Below are 18,215 nucleotides of genomic sequence, written 5' to 3'. Positions count from 1 at the left end.
ACGAACATTTGGTGGGACCGAATAGACCCTAACCTCCAACCAAGATCCATTCGTTAACAATAACTAATCCGTTCTACCAGTGTAGATATTTCTATGCATCCAACCATTATAGAAATAATTATCATTACAGTACATAAATTTCTTAAGTTGATAATCACAGATTACGCAATTATTTAAAATGCGATGATGCCAACATCGATCAGGTCTTTTCCGAAATACCGGAAACTATGAGTATAAATATAGAACTGAGTCCCTCCGAGTGACACCGGACAGATATCATTCGGCCTGGCATAAAAGCAGACGGTGTACAGAGCCATTTCGAGCTCCGGAGATGTCCCGATCAGCATTGTAACATTCTGCTTAACCGCGTCTCCCATTTTCAGATTGAACTTCAACAGCGTCGCTTTCTGTAAGCACAAAATTCAAATAGCCAGTTTATCAACTCAAAAATACTGTTCATTGAAATTCATGGGTTTTGTGTAAGAAGTCGAATCTCACATCTGCTATGGCCCGCTCTTCCGTGTACCCCATGTAATTAATCTCCTTCAGAGCTTCTTTTGCCCCGAAGTAAATCCAATTTTGTGCTCCAATGAAACTCGGACCAGGATAGAGTTCGGCTAAGAATATTCGTTCGAATCCGGACGTGGCACCATCAATCTTATTGAACCAAATGTGACGAAGTGTGTCTTTCATCTCGAAGTCATCGGGCTCGATGTAGTATTTACTTGCCAGCCAATTCATCGCAGTCGTCATGATATCGGTATTGAGGAAAGTATCCAGAAGCAAATTCTCTTCTTTCTTCATTTCGGACGTAGAGTTCTCCTTCAACGTCGAGTTGATTTGATAATTGTCAAATATATTTTTCACCATTCGAACTGTCGGCATGTCCTCCAATTCTGGAGACGTATACATCAACCTGGAAGATATAAGCGAAGTGTGTTCGCGAATTTCCGTTTCAATAAGCGTTTTTAACTTCCCGGCAGGAAGTTATTGGTTTCACCGAGGGGCTATTCACAAGCGAATTGGGTGACACCGCGATTACAAAATGTAATCGATTATCCAGGATTGCGGGACTGATTACAACAATTACCATTGCCTATGTGATAACCATGATTGCCAAGAGCACAGAATGTGATTACATCATTACAAATGATTTCGTCGATTACATTCTGTGATTACCAAACATCTGTAATCATTGAAATCACAAAGAATGGCTTCTTATTAAATATGAATTGATGGAATAATTCATTATTAGAACCTGCAAAGAAATGAGGAAGGAGGGGCGGGGATTAGAATCGAGGAATGCAGTCTCCATCACTCCATCTCAAAATTTGGGAATTATAAGTGCTATCAGGAAAATAAATTTACTGAATGTCTACCATTGATGGAGAATGAAACTTACCAGCAGATAATTCAGAGATAATTCAGTCGTTGGTTCTCCAGAATAGGAAGCAATTTTAACTCTGTTGAATCAATTTTCTACGGACAAATGCTCTGTGCAAAACGCATTGGCTATGCAAGGTTCTGAATCATAAACATCTGGGATTCCAGGAAAAATTGATCCAGGGATCTCTGAGTCTTACGTTTGGTAGAAATGACGCGCTCGAAAATTCAAAAACAAAATTCACGGTCGCACTAGGAGCAGTCACGAAAGATTACACTGATTACAGTGATTACAAATGATTACCACTTGATTACCAAAACTTGATTACAAATATGATAATTATGTGTCAAAAGTGAAATTCGGGAAATTGGAATTTGAAAGAACTGAAATGTTTCGTAGGGAATTTTCGAATTTTTATACATGCGTCCCTTAGAGAGACATGAAACAAATTTCAAATTTTTAGAAAATTGCTTAATGTTTATTTCGAATTATAACTTACGGGCCTGGTGCTTCATCTGTTATATTCCCGGCTTTTACTTTATTCTGCACGTATAGTGTCACATACTTCTTCAAGTTAATTTCCTCCTTAGAAAAGAGAGTTTCAGTGAGTTTCATTAATTCATCATCAGGGATGTAGTATTGAGGGGCTGGTGGAGCCTCAGGAGCAGCTGCTACATTCTGATTAGTGCCATTAGTTACGGCAGAAACGCTGGCGCTACCTGGTGATGCCGGAACTGTAGGACTTCCACTACTACCAGGATTAGGAAGACTTCCACCCGGAACCATAGATGGGGCGATTCCAGGCATTGCAGATGGAGGCGAAATACCTCCTGGGTTGGTGCTTGGCCCGTAAGGAATGGCACCTGGAGCATAGCTTCCAGAATTACTTGGAACATAGCCTCCTCCAGAACTTCCTGGTGTATAACTACCAGGATTACTCGGCACATAAGTCCCTGGTACACTTGGGGGTGCTCCCGGAGTCCCTTGCCCTTGATCACCGGGTCCATAATTGTTATAAATGATCGTTGTATTATTACTAACAGTCGAACCTCCAGTTGGTTGAACTTGAGGACTGGAGCTCACATAATGATGTTGATGTGGTGCTCCATTGATCAATCTATTCACACCAGCATTAATAGTAGAGAATACTAATGCCTCTTTCACCAATTGTCCAATCCCTGGACCAGAGCTGCTCTGACTAGGCAGGATGATGGTTTGTCCTGGTACATACGGTTGGGACATGGCAGGACCTCCGTAAATATGTGGAGGACCGTAGTTGGGCATTCCTGGTGAAGACTGCATTGGATAAGGATTATGGACGATTCCGGGCTGACCCATGGGATGGTATCCACCTGAATAACCTCCTTGGTAACCTGATTGCACTGAATACGGTGGTGGGTGGGACTGCAGGTGTGGAGGTGTTCCCAAGGGTGCAGAATGATGCGGTGGAGTTATGTGAGGGCTACCTACTCCTGAAGCCAGTCCTGGATTGAATCCAATGTGCGGAGCGTTCGGTTGTGGCATGTTATTAGGATGAGAAGATGGATACGGAAGACTTGGCTTGGACGTGGGGTACGGAAGGTTTGGCTTTGGAGCTGGATACGGTGCGGACAGACTTGGAAATGAGGAATTCCTTGCGTGAGTGTTCTGGCCGTGAGTAATGACTGGTGGATAAGGACGATGAGGATTCGAACTGGGATATGGCGGGTGACCAACACCTCCAGGAGTGCCTAGCGGTGGTGATGGTTTTGCTCCAGGATTCGCCCAGTCTGGATACGGTTTCGAGTTGGGGATAGAAGGATGAGGATTTGTGTTTGGAAACGGTGGGTGACTTCCGGTTGTTGGACTGCCGATTGGTGGAGACGGTTTGGCTCCTGGATTGGCCCAATCTGGATAAGAATTGCCTGAAAGAAGAAAATTATTTCCTCGACTTGTTTTCCACTGGTTCTCGTGGTTGTAATGATGTCTAATGGCATTAGACGTGATTACAACATCCACAACTGATAATGATAGAGATATTCATAAGGAAATGTAGGGAATTCTAAACATGAAAAAATATTCGTTATCTGACCTGGCCGTGGCCGACCTCCACCTTCGTTGTTTATGAATATACTGCTACTGTCTTTTGGATTGGCTTTTCCTGGAAGAGGTGCACTGGGCTTGGATACGCTGCCATGTGGTGAAGGCACATGCACTGGTGGATGATAAATTGGTGGGGGAATAGCGGGTGGTGGTTTATAAACTGGAGGTGAAGAGTGAATTGGTGGTTTGTAAACAGGCGGTGAAGGAATGTGAACAGGGGGATGATAAATTGGTGGACTTGGTCTGGAACCTCCAAATCCGCCTCCTCTGTGGCCACCGCCATAGCCCCCACCACGGCTTCCTCCACCCCGACTGCCTCCCCGACGTCCACCACTTCTGTACTTCGCCTCAATCAAATCTGAAAACACGTTTGATGAACTTCTACTTCAAAATTATTGTGGAAAATAATTGATAGAAAAACTTACGAATACTGCAGAATCCTACGAGCAATAGGATAGATAGTACTGTAAACTTCATAATGATACTTCAGATAAGCACCAACCCGTATAAAAATTGACGTGCTCGACGCTCAAGCGTCGCACTACGACTGGCGTCTTTTTTCCCACACACATCAAGATTATATGCGGGCTTGCGGCGAGTCGCACAGTCGTCAGCGTTCTCAGTAACGAATCAACGGAATTTTCAAGGCTTTTTTTATGACTTTCGAGATGTGTGCGCAAGTGTACACACACTCAAGTGTCGCAACCTTTTGAACTTATTATCTTTCTCGATGATAAATTAGAGCCAGGACGTTAGATGCGTAAATTATCAATTGATTCTTAATGTTTTCGTTGATTAGTCGTATTAATCATAGTTGGGTATCCCATTTTGTATATGATACAAACGAATGATGCAAAAAAATTACACAAGGTCAGCAAAGCCCAGACTTTATTATGGTACACTTATAAGAATAATATAAAAATTTTTTGGATGATCAATCATCATAACTCGAAATCATGACCTAGAATGCGATGATACCGATATCAATTAGGTCTTTTCCAAAGTATCGAAAAGTATGAGTATAAAGATAGAACTTGTGTCCTCCCAGTGACACTGGGCAGATGTCATTTGGTCTGGCATAGAAGCAGATGGTGTACAATGCCATTTCCAGTTCGGGGGATGTCCCTACCAGCATTGTAGAATTCTGCTTCACAGCATCTCCGATTTTAAGATTTAATTTCAAAAGCCTCGCTTTCTGGAAGTGAAAAGTAACAATTGACAATGGCAATGATTAAACAAATTAGAATTGATTGACATTGAGATCAGATCTCACATCTGTTATAGGATGTTCTTCGCTGTATCCCATGTAATCAATATCCCGCGATGCCTCTTTCGACATGAAGTATATCCAATTTTGGGCTCCAAGTACAGTTGAGCCAGGATAAATTTCCGCAAGGAATACACGTTCAAAACCCGAAGTGGAGCCCTCGATTTTATTGAACCAAGTGCGGCGAAGAGTGTCCTTCATTTCGAAGTCATCTGGTTCAACGTAATTTTTCCTTGCCAGCCAGTCCATCGCGGTGGTCATGATGTCGGTATTGAAGAAAGTGTCCAAGAGCAAATGTTGCTCCTTTCTCATCTCATCGGTGATATTCTCTTTTGTTGTTGCGTTTAGCTGATAATTGTCGAACAAGTTTTGTAGGACTCGGATCGTTGGCATGTCATATAGATCTGGATTACTATAGAGCAGTCTGGAAGAGAGAATGAAAGTAAGAAAAATGAGAGAAACAAGATGATCGAAATTGACTCCAAGATAAGTTGTCCATGCACTCCATTTAACATAATTTCATGTTTACAAGATATCTTAAACTAGCTCTTACACTCGTGGGGCCTCATCGCCGATTTTCTCCGCCTTCACTTTACTCTGCAAATTCAGGATGACGTGTTTGTTCAAGTCTGTTTCTTCTTTGGCGAAAAGAGCCTCACTAATTTTCATCAATTCATCATCAGGAATGTAGTACTGAACTGCAGGCAATTGAGAATTACTACCAGTATTCTGACTGGCATTGCTCACTGAACTACGACTTCCAACATTAATTCCACTAGAATGCGTTCTGTCTTCACTTGTGGTCGTTCCTTGTGGTTGTCCATAATTATTATAAATGATTGTCGTGCTATTGGTAATCGTTGAACTCCCTTCAGGCTGTTGCTTTCTGTCTCGACTGACGGTGTGCTGATGCGATGGTCCGTTGATTGCGCGATTGACGCCTGCATTGATAGCAGAATGCACAAATGCTTCTGCAGCGATTTGTCCAAGACCTGGTGAAGGGTTGCTTTGACTTGGAAGAACGATCACTTGACCTGGTACAATCGGTTGCGCCATGGTTGCCCTTCCGTAGAAGGGGGGTTGTCCGTAGATCGGCATTCCTGGTTGAGAAGGTATATGATAAGGATTGTGAATCATCCCTGGGGGCTGTCCCAGAGAATGATATACTTGAGGTACTCCCGAAGGTAACGAGTGATGTGGTGGAGTCGTAGGCGGAGTTTCCAAATGAACTGTTGGATGAGGTTGCATTGGTGCTTGCCCTGCTTCTGGTGTCATCGTAGTTTGAAATCCAATGGGCAGTGGGGATGCTGATGAGGGCGTTGTTGTATTATCGGGTCTTGGAGTCGTCGAGTTACTTCCATGACCGTGTCTGTGCCCATGCCTATGATGGTGACGATGGCCGTTGGACATGGCGACAGATGATTGGGAGTCTTGATTAGTATGTGACGCATCACCATTTCCGGTTGAACTACTCGCGGGTGCTGAAGGTTTGGGGTCTGTATTTGTCTTCTGATTAGTCGGTTTTTCTGGAAACGAAGGTTACTTTCATATCTTCGGCTTTATGATAAATTAAAAATTTATGAGTTTATATAGGAAATACTGAAAACGGAAGATTACCTGAATGGCTTGGTTTAGATTCGAATCCAAACATCGAACCTGGGAAGAATTGCAATTTGGAAGAAATTAGGTTGAGGATGCTTTTAGTTCTTATTTAATGATTCAATGATAATTGATGAGAAGATAGTGAAAGAATGAAAAGTGAACCATACTTCGATGTGAATGATATCCGGAATCATCTATTCCAGGAAGCTGGAAGCCTACTCCTGGTTTATATCCAAGATTATCAAAGTCAGGGAGCTTTATTCCCGGAAACATCTCTTTCAATTCGTCAAACTCGTTTCGCGGTTCTGAAAAGGAAAACAGAAGTTCTTATCACATTCAGTCAGTCACTTGATGGAAAAGTGTAAAATGATGCAGTGAACTTCATTCGAGCAATCTGAAACTAGATTTCTCCTGTGGCAAACGCCTTGCATCTTAGAAATGATGGGCATTATTACATATTCTAGATTAAACACAAATTGAATGGTGCTTCCCGAAGTTACGGCGTTCTTTGCGTTAAACCGCGAAATCGTCGTATCGCGTTAAATCGCGATGTTAAACGCGATGCCAAAGCGTCACATGACTCAGGCCCGCTAATAGCGGAGTGATCAGCTGACGCTTTGGCGTATACTAATCGGAATTATTTATATAATTTATAATAAATTAACCGTACATTTTCTGATATAAGCTCCCGACTTCCTTCGACGGCAAATTTCGTCAGCTACAATGCTACAATTTTATTTTTTCGATTGGATGAGGCAGGTCGGAGAAATGTATGATTAAACGATGTAAAGCGCAAATCTGCGATTTTCAATAATTAGTTACAGATCGCGCCGGAAAAATCGAACATAAACATTTTTAAACATTAATCAGGAGAGTTTCAACTATCAATCACTATAATTTCATCCCCTGAAGCTCAACTTTCCGTTCAAAATCTATTTTGACTGGACTAATCATTGTTAATCATATAAACTAAGTTGAAATCAAAGTTAAGTGACATTTCGTCAGTCACTTAATAGAAAAGCGTGAAATGATGCAATGAACTTCATTCAAGCCATCTGAAAGTAGATTTCTCCTGTGGGAAAGCCTTGACCTTAGATGACGCGTATTATCACATATTCTTGATGATGAAACAAGTCTTGAATATGACGAAAACGTGGATTTTTATTTGACCTGGTCGCTTGCGAGTTCCGAATCCTGTCATCGACATGTCGAACGATGGTAGAGAATCTCGGTATGGATCATAGCTTGTTTTCGAATTTGAATAATCGTATCCCCCATACTTGTAATCGTCCCAATTGTCACTGTGTCTTCCACCATGGGTTCCAGAGTGAGTTCCACTACTGAAGGTGTCACTATAATGATCGTCGCTGTGGCTTCCACCGTAGCCATCACTATGGCTTCCACCGTAGCTATCACTATGGCTTCCACCGTAGCTCCCACTACTATGGCTTCCACCGTAGCTCCCACTACTATGACTTCCACCGTAGCTCCCACTACTATGACTTCCACCATAGCCCCCACCGCCATCGCTGCTACTATGAACTCCTCCAGAACTTCCACTATTACTGCCTCCACTACCACTATGGCTTCCACCAGAACTTACACTATGACTTCCTCCACCTCTCCCGCCGTGACCTCCACCATGTCCATGGCCACCCCCTCTACCATGGCCTCCCCTTCCCCCATGGCCTCTACCCTCTGCTACATCTGAAACTTAACTCAATTGAAGAAGTGCAATTTATACAGGATTCCTGTATCTCTTAGACGTCATGGGAAATTCTCTTAAGATAGATTTTCATGAGAGGAATCACTAATTACGTTATACTTGTACGATTTTTTTCGGCCACAAACAATTGCATACGTGAGCTGTTAGGTACCGAGCGGTATTGACATCTTTTTAATTAATAATTAGAGAAAACATTCTCTAATTATTGATTAAAAAAATTTTTAAAAACAATTTCGGTGTCAATATCATGTGAAGAAGATTTACAAAACGATTGATCATACTTTTATGTGATAATAACGCTATCATCGTAGTGAAAAACCTTACGTACCAGTCTAGAAAAATTACACCGCAAGGTGAAAAAACGACAATTTTCAAGAGAATTACATATTGATAGTAGAGTTCTCAGATTGCGTGAGAGACAGTGTGGAAAAAGTAAGTGGTTGTGGAGAAAATCAAGTGAGCGGTATTGGCTGCTGAGCGGTGCAGGCCTCGCCTCCCCTACGGCTTCTAATTAGGGGAGGTTGGGGTAAAACGGACACTTGACTTTTTTTTAAATGTTAATGAGGGGTTGAAATGTTGATAAAATTTAATTTTTTTTTTTTCAATACAAAGAACAATTCTTTCCCTTTGTGACGAGCCTAAACTGAGCTCAATTGATCAATTTGTTTCTGCGTTATGAATAATTCAAGAAAAGTCTAATGTCTCCGTTTTACCCCACCCTCCCCTACTTCTCGGATTCAAATTTCTCGTACAGTTTGATATTCACGATTATAGAGGAAAAATCATCTGATACTTACAGATACTGGAGAACCCTACCAGCGCAATAGCAAAGGTCACTGCAAACTTCATTATAATGGGTTCAAACAGAAATTTACGAACATATCAATATGTATGTACTCGACACCTAGGCTCCGAGCTACGACTGAACTGCAGCCACTTGGAACGCGCGTTATGTAGAAGAGTTTTGCGTGTTTTATGTATTTGAGATTTCAGAAATGTTACGATGGATTTTCCGAAACAATTTTCTTGACACTTAACATTAGGATAAATGAAGTAGCCTTTTGAACTTATTATCTCGATACCGCATTGCAGACGTAATTCGCGGAAGGGAAGGCGTGCGTTAATAGTGACTAACGCAATTCACAGAAAATTATTAAATCATAGAAGAACAATTTATTTATTCAGCATGTATCATTGTGTGACTGTTACTGAAAAAATAAACTGGAATCAGGTTTAATAAGAAATAAATTCCTGATTGTTGTTTTTAGAGGACTTTTGTTATTTTTTTAAATATGAAATTACCGGCAGTACATTCCTCAGTTGAAAATTTTCTCTTTTTCAAATTCAACGGGCTACGCACTCCCGGAATTATGGCACCCCTCTCTTTTTATTTTTTTTTTATTTACGGCCTCCGAGTCTCTTTTTGGGTCCCATTCGGCACTCTATCCAACCCTATGCATGCGGCTGTGGATTCTACACTGTACCGCATTCGCACTCCTATAGAACACAGAAGTAGCTTGGGAAACCACAGAAAACTCATGCCGGTACAGGCGATTCCTCTATTAGCAACCTCCCGATCGCCGGAGGCTTCCGTTGAAAAATTCGGTTCCATGGGGAATCGAACTCACAACCTTTCGCACACTAGACTTGCGTCTCATTTTTTTTTCAAGGTTTTTATTCGTTAAACAATCATTATTTACAATATATACATATCTTAAAAACTAGAATCAAAAAACTTATTCTATGTTCGTATCTTGTACGAAGTGTTTAAACTTATGGTCCATCAGTGACTCTCCAGCTTATATATATTTAATATTTGAGAATTAAATTTTGTAATAACATTCTGTTTTGATTGAAATGCCACACTTTTTGCAGTTAATATTCAAAAGTCTCAACTTTTTCGTGTGCTTAAAAAAAAGCAACAATGTTTTGCGAAGTAACAATGTTTTGCACTGATAGAATGATTCATTGATTTCAAACGAGATTCGTTAACTATTAACGAATGGTAGAGTTGAATATGACCAAATGAATGTTCGTTGATAGTTAACGAATGGTTCACTTGAATGGCGAAAGTCAAGTCAAACACGGCTCCTCAAATATACATTCGTTAACTATCAACGAATGAACATTTGGTGAGACCGAATAGACCCTAATCTCCAACGAAAATCCATTCGTTAACAATAACTAATCCGTTCTATCAGTGTGCAGACTTGCGTCTAATCTACTCGGTCACCGACGTCGGTACCCCTCTGTCTTGAAAACAGTTGTAAATCACGTCTAAAACCCGAGAAATCATCGAATTCGGCGAAAACCGAAATTAAGTGATTCCCATTTTCTGAAAAGTTGAGTATTTTGAAAAAAAAAATTGGAATCCGTCGCAATTGAATCAATTTTTCTCAAATTTTTCCGGTCAACCAGTCGATGGCAAGGTGAATAAAACGACGTGTTGCGGCAATTCCCTCGCATGGTGACCAGTCTAGAATTAAGGATTTCACAATAAATGTTGTCGATTGAGCGGAACATTAGTTTAATATTTTTGTTCAGACAAATACAAATAGTTTAACGAGACAGAAATTCTATACTGCTGTATTTTTTTTTTTGAAGATTTTTATTTTTTCAAAACTATGACAGAAATATTAAATTCATTTCCATAACATCTTTGCCAATTACTTGGGTTTCAAAATAATTTATTCATAATAGTATTAATTCCTCCGATGTATGGGTTTTCTTTCGTCATTCCTTATCGAGTCTTATGAAACTAATTGAAATGAACGAGTGCAAAAAACAATAAATAAAAATCTGCCTTAAACCCCCTTTCCTCCACCATATATATGAAGATTATCGTATTGCTTCTGAGCGAAGTTCTTATCATTTAGACTCCCACGGATACGATCAAGCCGCCCACCTGATTCCTTTGTGGGTTGTTCTCTCTTGGGTCTTGCCTCCGCCATATCTGAAACTAAATGAAATTCCGTAAATACAATATATATTGGTTAACCAAATTTTGATGGCGTTTTTCTCGGCGTGGTTACGTCGTTGTTACAGTAGCTCTACCTTTCAGCCGGGCTACGCTGTACTTTTGGATAGGGTAAACTGCCCAGTAGATGGACGCCTAAGAAAACCGCCCAGTAGATGGACGTTTGTTTTTTAGCAATTGAAAAAAAAAATGATCGAAAAAAATCGTCACTCAGGGGTTAAGAATCACAACAGTTAGTGAAAATTCAAAGCAACAATTCACATTTCAGTATTTTTTCGCGTAATTTCCTATCCAAAAGTAGCTCGTCCATCTATAGGGCAGTGTCCATCTACTGGGTAGTTTACCCTATTTCCAGTTTATTAGTTTTTCAATTAAATTACATGGAAAAAATTTGAAAAAATTCATACCCAGTCAGTATTATCTGAATTAAATTTCGCAAAATATTGATATGCTTTCAAACGTTTCCCTCTTATAAATAAATAATAAAACTTGTTTGCAAAACGATGGATTATTTTTTATGAGGTGTCAAAAAAATTCTTCATTTTTTCACATCTAATGAAAAAAAATTTAGATTTTAATCTTTGATTACAATGGAAATGTTGATTTTCACATAAGACACTGGGTTAAATCCTGATTTTTGAACATTTCTTCTTCGAAATACCAAAACGATAATTAAATTGAGAAAAAAATTAGAATTCCGAATCTAATCGAGTTTTCAGCAATTTTTTTGTAGTTTTCAATAAGCTTTGAATTTACCGTAAGGGTAGAGCTACTTTGAGTAAAAAAAATTCATTTTCGAAAAAAACTTTGCTTCATCCGTTTTACTGCTTCGTTATGCTGACATGACAGCCCGGAATTCCTAGTAACAGATAACCCAACCGAAATTTATTTTTGATACTCACAGATGGTGCAGACCACTATCAGCGCAATGGTGAAAATTATTGTCAGCTTCATTGTGACTAGTTGAGATACCAATGTATGAGTAGATCAATAAGGTGTGTTTGAGACTCCAGGTATGAACTCAGACTGATTTCCTTGTACTTGGAACCTGTCTTATATACACGGTAAATTTTATGGATTTCCTAGTGAACACGTAGTTCACTAAAAGTGCAGGAGTGTTGAAATCATAAAAATCAACAGCCCGTATGGAAAATTTCCACACGGAAAACAAAGTTAGAGAGAAATTACCGTTCAGTACTTTTTCACCCTATATCGGGGAAAAAGTGCGAAACGGATAGTGAATTTTTCCCCGTTGGCCCGGGGAAATTTACTGAACGTGAAGGTAATTTGTGCCGAAACTGTAGAATTTATCCTGCATTCCATCAAAAATTATCGCAGTGAGTGTGAATGATTGCTCAATATTTCGTACAATTTTTCCGTAATGGAGAATGATTTTTCACCGAAAGGGTTCGGTAAAATTTCACTTCCATTCGTACCCATGACCTTCAGATGGATGCAAGAAAAAAATACGCCCGAACACGTGCGGGCGGATCCGAATGTTCGAGGAATGAGCGTTACGCTACAGCTAACGGCGTATGTTCTTTCTTTTTAGACTTTTTAGAATAGGACTCTATCAGCACACAAAACTTTCTTGGCGAAAGTCAGGTAGTCCGTATGGCAGGAATGTCTCTAGGTTTATTGAAATATCCACAAGATTGTATCATTGGACTTGAGATTCTGCAGGTTGCTAATTGCGAATATCATAACCGTTTTTAGCAGTGTAATTGTTAAAAAAACAACAGCGCAAAAAACGTTTGGAAATCGAAGATCGTTATCAGTTAGATATTATCACTTGTCAAACCAGGAATATAGCTCAATGTCACATATCTAAGAAAATACTTTACAAGTTTATGAATTTCTTTGAAATTGCACAAAAAAACATTTCAATGCAGAGAAATAAAATAACAATGTGTGTAAAAATCCATAGAAATAATATTTTTAGGCATTCATAAATTTGTAATGTATTCTTTTTTTACATTTCTGACATTGGGCCCTATTCATGGTATTGCATAAGACAATACCAAACTAAAATAACCTCCTATTTCCGACTATGTTTGCGATCACAGATGAAAAAATTTGATAGTAAAACCTAGCGAATTCGTTAGAAAATTCTATTCGATTTATATTGAACTTTCTATTAGTGTTCGGCCGATTCTACTGAAATGTTCAATAGAAAATATTCAATAGAAATAGTTGATAGCATTCGATTTTTCTATGTAACTTTTTCTATGGAGATATTTTCTATGAAATTGTTTCGGCTCAAATTTTTCAAGTTTTTTTGATTGATTTTCTTGATGAGAAAAGAAGAAAAATAGAAGGAAACAAACTTTAGCCGAGGAAATTCTATAAAAAATGCCTGAAGAGCATAAGTTATATAGATAAATCGAATTCTATTGATTTTTTTTATTGAGAATTTCGATAGAATTGGCCAAGAACTAACAGAAAATTTAGTAGAAGTCCAATAGACTTTTCTAAGGAATTCGCTAGGTTTTTCTATTAAATTTTTTTATGCGCGATATTGCGTTTTAAAAAAATTACGTTATTATAAACAAATCGACAGCACGTAATTTTACAAAACGGTTATGATATTCGCAATTAGCGACCTAATTGTCCGACCTAAAGTCCAATGATAAAATCTCTGGACATAACGAGACCTAGAAAGGCCCTACTTTACGGACTACCCTGGCTTTCGCACAAAATATCGTGTGAATTGAGTTCGAAAAAAAAAAATCCAACAAAAAAATGGTGGTAATTGTGTGATGCATTCTTTCAGTTTTTTTACACGTCCATGCCTAGCATTAGGGCTGCGCATGAGATCGGGACCAGTCTCGGTCTCCTCTTGTCTCGGTTTTTTGAGACGAGGCCGAGACGATATCACGGGAAAATCTCCGAGACAAGACGGAAACGTTACCGATCAATAACCGAGACGAGACCGAGACGTGTCTCCTCTTCTTGTGAAAACAGAACAACATAACAGCGACACGAGACTAAGACGAGACCAAGACGAGATGTACATTTTTGATAACGAAACGAGACCAAGACCAACAAGTTACGAGACGAGACGAGACGATACCGTGTCGGCTAGTAGCGAGACTATACCGAGACGATATTGAACTTTTCAATTTTTTCTGAGACCGAACCGAGACTTCAAAATCTCGTCTCGTCTGGTCTCGTGCGCAGCTCTAAGCTCGGCTTAGCAACCGAATTTCGTACCGTGACACGTGTCGCCGATATATCGCTGTCCTTGTCGCAAGACATCCTCGCGACGATTCGCAATAATTCGGACATCCTCGTTCCAGCTCTCATGGTGTAAACCAAAGTTACTTTCGCTGTGAATAAATTCAATTCGATACATACGCTAATTCCGAGTGTTTTACGTTACAAAAACCCTTCTATCCTTCACCTAATCCCACAAAAAATATATTTCATGTTATCGAAAAGGAACTAGTCACGTCGAAAATATGGAATAATATTTGTCATTTATTTCCATGCTGAATGTCAAATTTTTATGGCCAAAAAAATATGTTTTATGTTATCGGAAAGGAACTAGTCACGTCGAAAATATGGAATAATATTTGACATTTATTTCCATGCTGAATGCCAAATTTTTATGGCCAAACGTTGGAAATAAAATCATCCAGGAAATGCATTACAAGCATAATCAAATATGAGTGAGGAAGAGAGCATGAAATATGAAAAAAAAAATTGGGAATTCAGTGTAAATATTTTGAATTTACAAAGGGGCACAAATTTTCAAATTTTCCCTAACTTTAGGATTTATATTCAAATTTATTATTTTCAATTTCTAAGTTAATTCATCGAGATGTTTTTTAATAATTTTTAAAATAGAGAAATGTTTAGGTTTTCATTGAACAAAGACTCGGGAAAAACCCAAGAACAGGAAAAGAGCAATAAACTGGGGAATGTCCCAACATCCTCAGACCACCCGGAGGTTAATCCCTTTCAAGTACCTCTTTTTTCTTATATGATGAGTTTTTCGAGTGCAATTTGACCCGTCGGAGTCAAAAAAACCTTTCTTGAGAGAGTTTATTTCTTTCCCAAGAAAACTTTAGAATTTCCCTTGTTTTCCCCAACATGTGTGGGTGAGGCCCTTTGTTTGGGTCACGTAGGCCCGAGAGTTTGGGGCTGGGTTAGAGCGAACGGTTGTGGGGGTGTAAGACCAACCCCATCGACCAAGTTCAAGGACATGATTGGCTCCCCACTCCTTCGAGTGGGATGACTTTTTCGCGCGTTAGACTTAGAATAATTTTAAGACTAGAATTAACAGCAGATCCACCACCTACGTGGACTAGTGAAGATCTAGAGATCTTCTCCTTTGAGTTTGTGTTCAAAGTTTCTATTTGTTATTGTCAACAAAAGTCAAAGTGCAAATATATTCATTATAATTTTATCTTCTACATAAATCCAGTGTTTGTGTACAATTATTTAAATAAAACCCGCACTTGTGCAGCAGAGTGCTTTAGCACTCCACGGGCAACTGACCCGCCATCTATATTACAAAATAACCAGCTCGGGACGTAACACATGGCACATGAAAGCGCGCCCCTTAGACAGTAAGGGGAACTAACAGTAATTGTTAGTTGTTACCCCTCCGTGTCCCATAGTCGGAACTTCCAAGCACACTGGGTCTACCTCCTTGTCTCTATTCTTCATGGTCCCAATGCATAGGTTACACTGTTGTGACGCCGCCATCTACAAGCTGGGGCCCGCATGGTCATTGGCCGTTTGAAGTTTGAATAGGACAGTAGGGCATAGCACCCAAATACTTCTGTTTTTTTTTCGTGTTTTTTTCACCTGTGAAAGTCAATAATCTGAGTGACAATGAAGGGCAAACATTGTTTAGTTTATTGGCCAAAGACCAAAGAAATTAGTGTATTATTAACAAAGGATATTCCTTCCAAAAAGCGTCAGGAGGGTGTCTCTACTAAGTTATTGTGGAAGGATGCGACGACACACAAAACAACTTTATGGGACGCAAAAATTTTACGATTTCACGGTAGGTTTCCATGACAGAAACTGATGGAATTGAATAGCTCTGAATAATGTACTCATAAGCATTTTATACATCGATATGATTTAATTGATCTCAGTCATCGAAAACATTGGAATTACTTAATCTGGTCGATTGGAAAAAAAATTCCACTTGGAATTTCCATTAAAATCTCGTGAATAGATTTTTTGCTACTAAAAAATACGTTTTTTCTTGTAAAATCCGAAAATCGTCAATGAAAATAATGAAAATTCAGTCGACAGTGATATTCAATTTTTAATTTATTTGCAGTGCAATTTAATGCAATCTTTGGGTTGAATTGGAGAATTGAAATTCTTATTATTATCTTCACATTGATTGCATGTAAGAAAAATATTTTCGATTGTTTCCAGTATTGATCTGCAATTTAAAGGGGTCCATGTAGTCTGGTATTTTTTTCGTTGAAAACCTCGCAATTTTTAATTAAAAGTCAAAGCGTCCGTTTCAGAGCAATTTAATCCAACACGTACGAAAAACAATTTTTAAAAATTGGAAAAGAATAGAATCGACCGACAAACTTCTATTATTTTTTGGTCAATTCCATTGACATGTTCATTAGAAAATCTTCTATAAAAAATCAATAGAATTCAATTTTGCTATACAACTTATTCTATTGAGATAGTTTCTATAGAATTTTCTGGGCTCAAATTTTCCAAGTTTTTAAAATTCTACTTTTCTTTTCGCAAAAAAATTAAACAAAAAAATTTAGAAAACTTGAGCCGAGGAAATTCTATAGAAAACATTTTAATAAAATAAGTTGTATCGATAAATCGAATTCTAGTGACACGTTCTATAGAATATTTTCTGTGGAAAATTTCATTAGAATAGGCCAAAATCTAATAAAAATCCAATAGAATTATCTAGCGATTTCGTTAGGTTTTAACTACATTCCATACTTCCTTTTGAAGTGTTAGAAAACATTTAAAAGTCCTCTAAAAAATAAGGAATCTCGTTTTTTGGAGAATCACTTTTCAAGTAATCGAAAAATTGCATGTTCAAAAATTAGGATATGTTTTTATGAGTCACTTATGAACCTGCAATTTTCCCACATATAAATCTCTTTTTGAAAATCGTAAAAAATGTCCATATTTAGAATTTTGTGTATTTTTTTCGGATTATAATTTGAATGACGTATAAAATCCATGAATTTCCTCAAATGCTTGCTAAGTATAACCCTTTCGAACTCTGACCCTAGGAGTGTATGACACTGGCAAGGTATGACCCTTCCGACGTTTGACCCTCGCCTAGTATGACCTGCGCAACGTATAATTCTCGCGACACCAGACTGTTATAAGGTCACCATTCTTTCACGTTACATAAGAACTCGGGAGGGTGAGACCGCATGACCTCTAAATCTTACAATTTCTTACGTGGGGGAAGGGGGTCTAAAAGGGTGCAAACTGTATTACGTAATAGATGAACGGGCCCCAAGAGATGTTCATTCCATTGTACAAATAAAATTATATAAACTTCAATCCATTTTCTAAAAAAAATCGAAAAATCGTTTTGGTTCGTGTATAACTGTCGAGTCCTCGACGCCAATGATTCCTAAGGTTTTCCGGGTAAAAAAGTGGGGGACGGGGGAAGAAGTGGATTTTATAGCCCTTGAGAGGACCCAACTGCTTCCCCTTCTTTTCGTCTTTGGAACCGCACATGGCAATAAAGCAGACGGGCGTGCAATAAAACTCAAACACCCCTATACAGTGTCAGGATATTTTCCTTTAGGGCTACTCTACAATAGAGAGGTATTCGTTCGCCCGGGAACGGAACGGCAACGGGCGCAATTGGTAGCCAGGCGGGTCGCAGATAGAAAAACACATGGTCCCGGCGTGAGTCCTTTATGCCCCTTCTGTTCCGGGCTTATTGTAGACTAGCCCTTAGAAGGGGCCCGTTTTTTTTCCATTCAGTTGCACAGACAATAAAGTTTGACTGTGTGAAAAGGGAGAGAGGTCATTTACAAATGTGCTTCGAGCCCCAAAAGTTTTTTCTACCTGAGCGAATCCGCCAATTCTGTATACGAAAAATTGACTCAAACTTTTGAAAGTTTTTTTTCATTTTTTGTACGGTAAATGGAAAAATTTTTATAAGAGCGTTTTTGTAGATTTTATTTTAATCTATAAAAACGAT

At 38.9% G+C, this 18,215-nt stretch overlaps 2 protein-coding genes across 5 annotated transcripts; both read right to left on the bottom strand.

The window, feature by feature from the left end:
• Positions 1–2: 2 nt before the first annotated feature.
• LOC107044913 (basic proline-rich protein) lies at positions 3–4,035 on the bottom strand. The gene is made up of 5 exons (XM_015266987.1): positions 3,892–4,035; positions 3,456–3,824; positions 1,884–3,288; positions 499–916; positions 3–407 (listed from the first exon to the last, which is right to left on the bottom strand). Exons 1-5 carry the CDS (start codon positions 3,941–3,943, stop codon positions 174–176), a joined length of 2,478 nt encoding a protein of 825 aa, XP_015122473.1. The 5' UTR covers positions 3,944–4,035; the 3' UTR covers positions 3–173.
• A 292-nt stretch (positions 4,036–4,327) lies between these two features.
• On the bottom strand, positions 4,328–12,091 carry LOC107044911 (poly(U)-specific endoribonuclease homolog). Of its 4 annotated transcripts, none has more exons than XM_029126577.1 (7): positions 11,941–12,091; positions 7,506–8,042; positions 6,503–6,640; positions 6,351–6,389; positions 5,287–6,259; positions 4,740–5,157; positions 4,328–4,661 (listed from the first exon to the last, which is right to left on the bottom strand). In XM_029126577.1, the coding sequence occupies exons 1-7, from the start codon at positions 11,990–11,992 to the stop codon at positions 4,428–4,430; spliced, it is 2,391 nt and encodes a 796-aa protein (XP_028982410.1). In that variant the 5' UTR covers positions 11,993–12,091; the 3' UTR covers positions 4,328–4,427. The 4 variants fall into 4 exon arrangements, 3 of the variants coding, with proteins under 3 accessions (XP_028982410.1, XP_015122471.1, XP_015122472.1); XM_015266985.2 differs by lacking the exon at positions 11,941–12,091 and adding an exon at positions 8,859–9,029 and having other exon boundaries at positions 7,506–8,048; XM_015266986.2 differs by lacking the exon at positions 11,941–12,091 and adding an exon at positions 8,859–9,029.
• Positions 12,092–18,215: the final 6,124 nt, after the last annotated feature.

Source organism: Diachasma alloeum, unplaced genomic scaffold, assembly GCF_001412515.2.
Source record: "Diachasma alloeum isolate Michigan unplaced genomic scaffold, Dall2.0 Dall_scaffold_00840, whole genome shotgun sequence".
NCBI classification, from domain to species: domain Eukaryota; kingdom Metazoa; phylum Arthropoda; class Insecta; order Hymenoptera; family Braconidae; genus Diachasma; species Diachasma alloeum.
This window is presented reverse-complemented; position numbering and strand designations above follow the sequence as displayed.